Source organism: Phaethon lepturus, unplaced genomic scaffold, assembly GCF_000687285.1.
Source record: "Phaethon lepturus isolate BGI_N335 unplaced genomic scaffold, ASM68728v1 scaffold18286, whole genome shotgun sequence".
Lineage (NCBI taxonomy): Eukaryota > Metazoa > Chordata > Aves > Phaethontiformes > Phaethontidae > Phaethon > Phaethon lepturus.
This window is the reverse complement of record NW_010545765.1, coordinates 1-8,732: the sequence shown is the minus strand read 5'-3', so window position 1 is coordinate 8,732 and position 8,732 is coordinate 1. Positions and strand designations below refer to the sequence as shown.

The following is an 8,732-nucleotide window of genomic DNA, read 5'->3' as shown; positions in this document are numbered from 1 at the left end:
TGGAAGAGTTCGACAACAGCCCAGCCTGTCTTCTACCTGCTATGCTTCTGTTCCACAGCAATGGAAGTACTACAGAGCAATATAGTCCATATGCATGAGTTAACATGTGAAGAATATGTTGGTACTTAATATTTGCTGTGCAGGTTGCTAATAAAACCAGGTGGCTATATAAAGAAAGTGACAACACTTACATTCCCCTTTAGGTAGGAATTAGGTGTTACCTAAAACTTTTTTGATCAAGCGTCGGTTAACAGGTAATATCTGTATCTGAAAACACATATCCTATACATACACATCTGAATTGAACGATTGACTGCCTTCCTTTCGCTACTGGGGTAATACCAGCGTTTGCAAAGGCTCGCTTAACTCCAGTTTCCTCCTTGAACCTAAACAACATCCACCACCAGTACAGGAGTGGGAACTAAGTTACTTCAAAAAGCTCCCTGCATCCTTTTGGTATCACATATGCAACAAAGAAATGATGTTCCACTAACACTGCATCCCTACAGGCAGCCACATTTTGCACAAAATCTATGCAAACTGGAATCCTCATTACCCTGCAAGAAATAAAGGACTGATACATGTGCATTTTCAGTTGATAAAGCAACAAAATATCATAATGCATTATCCATGTTTTAACATTTTTATTTTAGAAAGTGAACACATCCATTAAAAAAGAAAATGCATGGAGTTAAAAAAAGTAAACATAAAACTAGTGACAAATTTGCAATAACATAAAATAATTTTACCTAGCAAGTCTCAACAATCATTAAATATACTTCCACCACAGAGAAGTTTTACTTCATTATATTACCAGCCTCTTGATTAGGTACACAAGACAACACTTTCCAGTAATTACCTAGTCATTAGAAGATCAACTTCAGGAATCACTGAATAATAATACATCATAGACAAATATTTTCAGACCACCTGGGAGGCAACCTAATATACATATGTCAACAAGGTACATCTTTTTGAGGTATTACAGTACATGGGAACCATTCCCTTTGCTTCCTAATGAATAAATTCTCCCCTCAGCAGCTCCACCAGCAAGTCAGCCACAGACTCTGTTGCCAGTTTCCAAACCTCAACAACTTCCCTCAGAGATTTTCTTTCTGCAACAGATTACACAAGTCAGGATGAATGACGATGCAAGTCAAGACAACAGATATTGAAAACGGGGAGGCTGAAAAGGTCATCTCCTCTTCCTGACGAGCAGTAGAAGATTTCACATCGGAAGCTTCAGCTTCTCAAGAACATTTAATACCTCCCCTAGCTTGAACTTTGCCATGTGTGGTGAAGTGAAAGCATGGGGCAAGGTAATTCCAAAAGTAAAGGAAGTAATTTCCAAAATCAGGAAATAATCTCTCATATTTAACCAAAGTACACTACAAAAAATCTTAGGACACAGCTGTTCCAGTGTAACCCATCTGCAGTATTAAATAGACTGAGGAGAGAGGAAATATTGAAGTAGTTTTGCCCATGCAATCTTCAAGATGAGTATGTTTGTCCTAGAGCTCAACTAAATGCAATTCTCTTCCTAGCACTCCTGCATGTCCATCTCCAGAGAAATATCTCTCCCCACTTCCAAAAAAAGGAGCTTTTACACATCTGGACCACTATTGTCCTTTCCACAACAGCCAAGAAATAAACGCTGGAGGTGTTCCACCCCGAGCCTGCAGCCTTTTACACTATACTCCAGAACAGTGCTGTCAGATCCCCAGGCCTGCGTTAACCAGAACTCGGCAGCAGAGGAGCCCAACTACAGGCTCCCAAGAGCCTGTCAGGATTTCCTGCTTGAAGGTTGCTATGACAGACAGACTGAGTTCAAAGATGATGAACTCCTAATACTTACTCCACTGTTCAAATTATTTGGGAAGGAACTAAGAAGAAAAAAATATTTTTAGGAATATTCAGATTCTATGCAAAGGAATTTACCTGCTTTTTCATATTTGCTATACAACTGGTTTTTCACTGTCTTGTTTTTCTTCAGAGTCTTCATCAGATCCTGAAAAGGAAGACAGGAATGCTGTTAGATCAGTGGGGAGAGAGAAAAAAAAGAAAAGAGAGAAAAAAAGAAAAGAGAGGAAAAAAGAAAAGAGAGGAAAAAAGAAAAGAGAGGAAAAAAGAAAAGAGAGGAAAAAAGAAAAGAGAGGAAAAAAGAAAAGAGAGGAAAAAAGAAAAGAGCAGAGCACCACTGCTTTGATAAGCTAATGGCTTATCAAAAGGCAATTTAAAGCAACTATTTATCATAAAAATATTTTCTTTTTATTTTAAATTTCTTATCTTTTTTGGTGTTTCACATTGAAGGTTTTTTTTAAACAGTTATCAAACCCAAAACCCAGCACTGGGATCATTCTTGAAATACCTACTCTGTCAATGGATTCAGTTAGCAAGTTCTTCAAGTTTTCACTACAACACACTCAGGACAATCAACTCCACACTTGCTCACTGACAAGCAGATTTTCCTACTTGCTGCATCCTGCCCTTTGGAAGACAACTTCAGAAGACACTTTCAAAGCAGCCAGAAATCCTATCTAACAAATTCATAATTTCATAATCTAGTGTTCTGGCAAGAGATTGCCTCACTCTAAACCAGAAACCAAATAGCCCTCTCTGCCTCTCCCTGCCCTGTTCTCTCCTCCTTGTCCCCTGCCTGCTCTCAGCTCTCTGCTGTGACAAAGCCCTGGAAGGCCCCAAAAAGAACGCTTAACCAGTCACAGGGCTACATGTGGGAAGGTGAGTAAAGAAATGTCTTTGATAAAATGCCTGGGAGACTTGCTTGGGCTTTTGCCATCAATTTAAAGCTGAACTATGGACCCACATTCCCTCTCACAAAGAAGTAAAAAAAGACAAAGGTGTTAAGCATTCTTTGTGGCCAGACTACTCTGAAGTCCTTTCGTTTCTTGGAATAGAATACCTGCCTTTCATTTTGAAGCTCAAATTGTACAAGAACTGTAGAAATGTACTCTTTCCAGGCTGATTTCCCACTTGCTACCTCAGGAATGATTACTTGGCAACCAAGTGTAACGTTGAAGATTTAGGGTCAATCCATACAAAGTGGTGGATGGAAAAGGGTACGGCCCTGGACACGTGCATCCTCAAGGAAGACATAAAAAGATGAATATGCTGAAAATTCCAACAGAGCCTGTTTTAAATGTCACCTCCTGACAGCAAAGATTTGTTTTTAGACATGCTGCCATGTCAGCAAAGGGTTTATTACCCTCTGCATGACTGACCATGAGAAATAGTACATATCTAAATATTTTTCCAATCACTACATAAAGGCAAATTGACCAAAAATTGCTCTCAGAGCAATCCATGGCTTGCCTTATCTGAAAAAAAAATGCAGAATTTTTAAGAAAATATTTTTAAGTGAGAGTTATTTTTCCTGTACATCATCTAACAGTTTCAGAATACTTTGTGACTACCACTGTCTGTGTGTTTTAGTTCAAATATATTAATTTGACTGTTTCTTTTGCTTCTCATACCCATAAAGGGTGCTTAAACAAACTTACTTGGCAGTTAGGGCAGACTAGGAGAAGGCACATGAGCTGTTACTGAAACTCAGGTGACAAACAGTCATTTGATGAGCTGCAAGCAATGGCACAATCATACACCTGTAGTCACCACACGCACGTTGAGGCACAATAGCTCACTGCACACGTAACATTGACCCAGCCAAACTGCCAGGGAAAATGTTAGCTCCACTTACACTTCCTCTCACACTGTATATTCTATTGCCAAGATAGACTCACAGCTTTAACTAAAATACATTTTCACTTTGCATCGTTATACTCAACATTGTCTTAATGCTTTGTCATCCCTACATGGAGCTCTACGTCATTCATTATGCCAAGATGCTCAGCAACCATAGACCCAGCCATTAAACTGAAAAATATCAGCAACCTGTATAACTCTATAATACAAGATAGGCAAACATATCTGTAGCAATTAGCAGACATTAATCTTTTAACTATATTGCATAATACAGCACAGCTTTACAGAAGAGATTTACATTTTAGGGTAGAAAGACTGACATAGGATTTGGGGGTTCACTCTGCATTCCCAAATAACTCAAATCCACTCAGCCCATAAAGAAATTACTCATTTCCTTGAAATGCCTGCAAACACATTCTTAAATCTTTCAGTATTTCCACTTATTTTTTGGCTTATGTGACTCATACCTCAACTAGAACAAAGCAGATGATATGCAGAGTTAAGATGTAATTAACACCTGCCCTCAGTTTAATATACGCACACAGCTAGCATGTTTATACAGAGAGGGCTTTTTCTTTTTGTTATGAGAAAGGAAAAGAGCCTCTGATTGAAATTTCAGTTTGCTTTAGAGCAGTTATAGGTTCGCTGTCTACCCTAAGATACTGTAAAGCTCCAAGTTTAGGCTGGGTTAAATGGTGCATTGTTGCATAAACACTACTTGCTAGCAGATAAGAGATCACAGAATCATAGAATATCTCAAGTTGGAAGGGATCCACAAGGATCATCGATGGCAGAAACAAACGATAACCTCCTCCTATCAGCTGCAGTACCATTTTCTTTCAGACTTACCTTGTTTTTCACACCTTCAGGACATGTCAGAAGCCCCACTATGTGTATTGTAATTCATCTGACGGGTACTAACTAAACTGAATCACTGAACAGAAAATAATCTTTCCTTTTAGGATTGTAAAGTACACTTAATTTGAAAAGGAAAATACTTTTTTTCCCTTCCCCCACCTTACCCTCTGAAGGGGGTGAAATATGCAGGAGTTTAATGCCAATACGAAAAATCATTCACTATGTGAACATAACTACCTGCTACAGATTCAGGAGGGGAATAGAATTGCCCATCAGAGAGGACTCCTGGGTGAAGAAGAGCTGCTCGTTCAGAAGCATCCTGTGCTATCAAAAATCCTAAAAGGAAAAAAACAAAACCCCAAATCCTTAATGTTTTCAACATAGCATCTTAAGGATCAAGTATTGATGAAGAATCCTAAAGATTGATGTATTATGTTAGCATTCCTAACAAGTTACTTCTAGAAATAAATATCTCAGAAAAGAAGCAAACTCTTAATTTAACATTTATGTCTTCTATATAACTTCAGGCAGCTAAGGAGACACACTCCAGCAAAACAGAGGTTCTGTACACATGAATTAAGGAATCTACCTTCTACTATATGCAGTTGCATGATGAGGATGCTGTGTTCATCAGTAATTCATCAATATCCACTAACTAAAACTCTGAAATATATTTTTAATGATCAGTAAGCTGCCATGCATAACCAAATGAATTATTTTCTCAGTTTGCCACTATAAGACTTCTCATTAATGGCTTACTTTCACTCGTCTGTCTCAACATACCTAGTTACTCCAACCTTCAACTCCTTTTGGCTCGATAGCATCTAAAATTAGGAAAATTATTTGGAAATGACATGGGGCTATTTTGGTGTGTTTAATATGGGACAAAAACCAAAAGGGGTTGGGAGAGAAGCTAATTCATCTCATCCTTACTGCCGTCAACAGGTCCTCTGATCATAACAGGCAAAGACAGCATTTTAGGTCAACATAAGGCTACTGAACTTTCATCCTTTACTCTCTGCCACATGAATACTGATGAGAAAAAAAAACCACAACAAAAACCCCTTGATGTTTTACTGAATCAGGAGAGCTATCTGAGGTAGCCAGCAGTTATTAAAAAAACCATAAAATCTCTTTCCAACTCAAACTACTATTTCTACATATTAATTTCATCTTATTAACTAGTTCAGAGTTGGACTTGATGATCTTATGGGTCATTTCCAACCTAAATGATTCTATGAAGCCTCCAAAGATGACAACTATTTTACTCGTATTTCCACTCTGTGCAAAAGAGGAAGGTCAGTCTCCATACTTAACAATAAGTCACAAGATGCTAGAAGACAATACACTGGTGGATTTTAGATTTAAATCCTGCTCATAGCAAGGAAACTTTTAGAGCTGGAAAACTTCTTCAGTGGAAAGACAGTTTTGCCCTTCTTTTCTTTTTTTTTTTTTTAAAGGTACAGATAAAACATATCCAAATTGTGATCATTGTTGCATTAGGCAGAAAATTGGTGTAGTCTTTTGTTTGTTTGTTTTAAAACAAAACAGTAAGGTGGGAAAAAAGTCAGTTTCCACTCACACTATAGATAGGAGAGAAAAATAGCTGGTCAAAAAGCAAAAACTTAAAATCTGGCTTCATTAGCTGCCTAGATCTAAGAGCAAATAAGGCACTATGTAAGGACCACCACACAACACAATACAAACATGTCTATCATTTGTCTGACTTAATTGCTTAAAACCAGCATTTTTCCAGTAAAACACCATCTTTTTGGGAAATACACAGAGTTCGAATAAAAAGCACATACTTCTAAATAAATACCATCTATTTCAAGGAATGAAAAAGGTATCATTGAATCCCACAGGGATTTACTGATAATATCTCAATTTTATGAATATGATAATGAAGTATTTACATGTGTATGCATCAAATACTTTGTCTATAAAATGTCTCTGAAATAGTTAAATTTCTTATCCATTCAATAAAAGTGTGATGCAGCTGTTATTTCCTCACCCCCTCAAAAAAAAAGGTACCCTAATTTCCCCTTTTTCTAGGCAAAACCCAATGTACTAATTTAACCAATTTCTTTCTTGGAGTGCTGTGAAAGAGGAGACAAGGGAACAAAGTAGAAAGACTACATCTCAGAGCACTGAAAACCATGGAGGCATCCATGCCCGTGTAAAGTTTGTGTTTTTACATAACAGGCAAGCATGCATTTCCAACACAGTTTCAGACTGTATTTCAGAGTGTGATGCACAAAGCCAGGTTCGCTGTATAATTACTCTCCTGCTGTTGAAACTAACAAAATATCTGTAGCAGAAATCTATGCTTTCTTTTCCTCAGCACTCAAGCAATATTCTCTTTCAACTAAATAAGTGAGTTTTCTCTGTTTAGTTGAATACATTGAGCTTCAGATGCCCTACCGCCCCATCTTGAAGAGGCTGAAATTCATACTTGCTCTGGTCTCATTCTATCTGTGCATGAAGCAGACTCTCCACAATACTTCTTTGCTTTCCCTTTTCCACCTCAAAAGACAAGTTAGTGACATTCAGTTAGTTATTGTGCCTGCTCTTGCTACAAGAGGAACCAGCAACTTCGTCTATGTGTTACCCAAAAAAGAAAATTTTAGAAGTGCAAGTCAGTGTAAATTTTCATGTCTTAAGCACAGAAAATTATCTATGTTCCTAAGTGCTTGACAAATTACTATCTCTGGCCCTTGTAACTTTTAACTTGGCGTCCCAGAATTAAAAACTCACTTCGTTGAAGGCATATGTTCCTTTCCAGAAAAAGAAAAGTTATGCCATATGATTTAATTTTTTCCCACAGCTCTCCAAATTTTGAGAAGCTGAAAGAAGCATTCTTCTGCCAGATAACATGGGATCAAATGTTGCCAGCTGCAGTGATTGAAGGGAAATATCAAAAGCTTACTGTTTTCTTCTTCGGCTTCTTGTGGTAACACTTTAAAGTCCAAGAACCAAGTTTCAATCCAGGCAAGTATGAAGGATATGATGGGCAGCACATAGCCAAAAGCACCCTGTGAGAACAGCTTGAAGGACACAAACACACAACATTAAGAAATGACCCTGAAGAATCTTACTTTCAAGAAAACAATGAAGTAAAACAAACATTTGATTAGAATATATACCTGTGAAATAATTACTTTTGCTAATAAAAAGGCACTGGTCACTGCTGTTGTAAACTGAAAGAGACAGGGTAAAAACAGTTAAGACTAATAATTGGATTTACTTTCTCATTTCTGCCATTATCTATCAGTTGCAACTTTAAATATTTATCAACAACAGTAAGATCATAGATTAATAAAACGTAGCAGATATGATACAATTAACTTAAAATGCTATTAAAATAACCCTCTCAATATAGGTAACTTTTAGTAGACATCTCCAAATGTTGATTGCCACATAGCTGATAGGCAGTTTAGATGCTACACAGATGCTAAGTTATATAAATTGTGATCTTACTGTATAATGAAGATGCAATATTTTATTCACCAAGTCCCTTAAAGAATTACCTATATATTTGGGAAAAAGCAAACAGCAGTTGCTCCAAATGCTTTTCACTACCATCCAAATCAAAAGATCCACTTCAAATCACAAAACATCTTTGCACGAGTAAATTCAGATTTGTATTTTAATTCACATAATGGTATTGTGAAAAATGAATCACCTTGAAGACTTGATATTCCCTGACATTTAAAAAAAATGGCAGGCTACATAAAGTGTTAGAAAACCACCAAAAAAGCAGTGGACAAGTACTGTTCACTTACGCAAGGCTTCTAACACTATTACTGCATTTGGGTCCAGCAATTCTTTAAATAATAGCAGAACCTAACTAGCTTCTGGTAAGCAGAGGTAGGATTTTAAGATTAATGGCTTCTGCAAACCTTCAGTGAAGTTTTATACATCCATTGCTTACCACTGTGATGGGTTCACTCTCACCACCTCACAATCAACTGCATCAAGTTGGAGGATGTCATTGGAAGAAATACTCTAAAGCTACACAACTAAGAGTAAGGGATTCTGAGAGGCATGCACTTAAAAATAAACACAATCAGAGCAGCAGTTATATTATGTATGTGTTTGTGTCATGCTAACAACACAATTTAAAAAAAACATCACATGTAATCTCAGACTAC

General features: G+C 37.2%; 1 protein-coding gene across 1 annotated transcript; it reads right to left on the bottom strand.

The window, feature by feature from the left end:
* Positions 1 to 629: 629 nt before the first annotated feature.
* LOC104622329 (MLN64 N-terminal domain homolog) lies at positions 630 to 7,778 on the bottom strand (the record flags this gene model as incomplete). The annotated part of the gene is made up of 5 exons (XM_010289067.1): positions 630 to 1,115; positions 1,939 to 2,008; positions 4,816 to 4,914; positions 7,508 to 7,625; positions 7,725 to 7,778. Coding segments are annotated over 4 exons (324 nt in total), but the record flags the coding sequence as incomplete, so codon positions are not given.
* Positions 7,779 to 8,732: the final 954 nt, after the last annotated feature.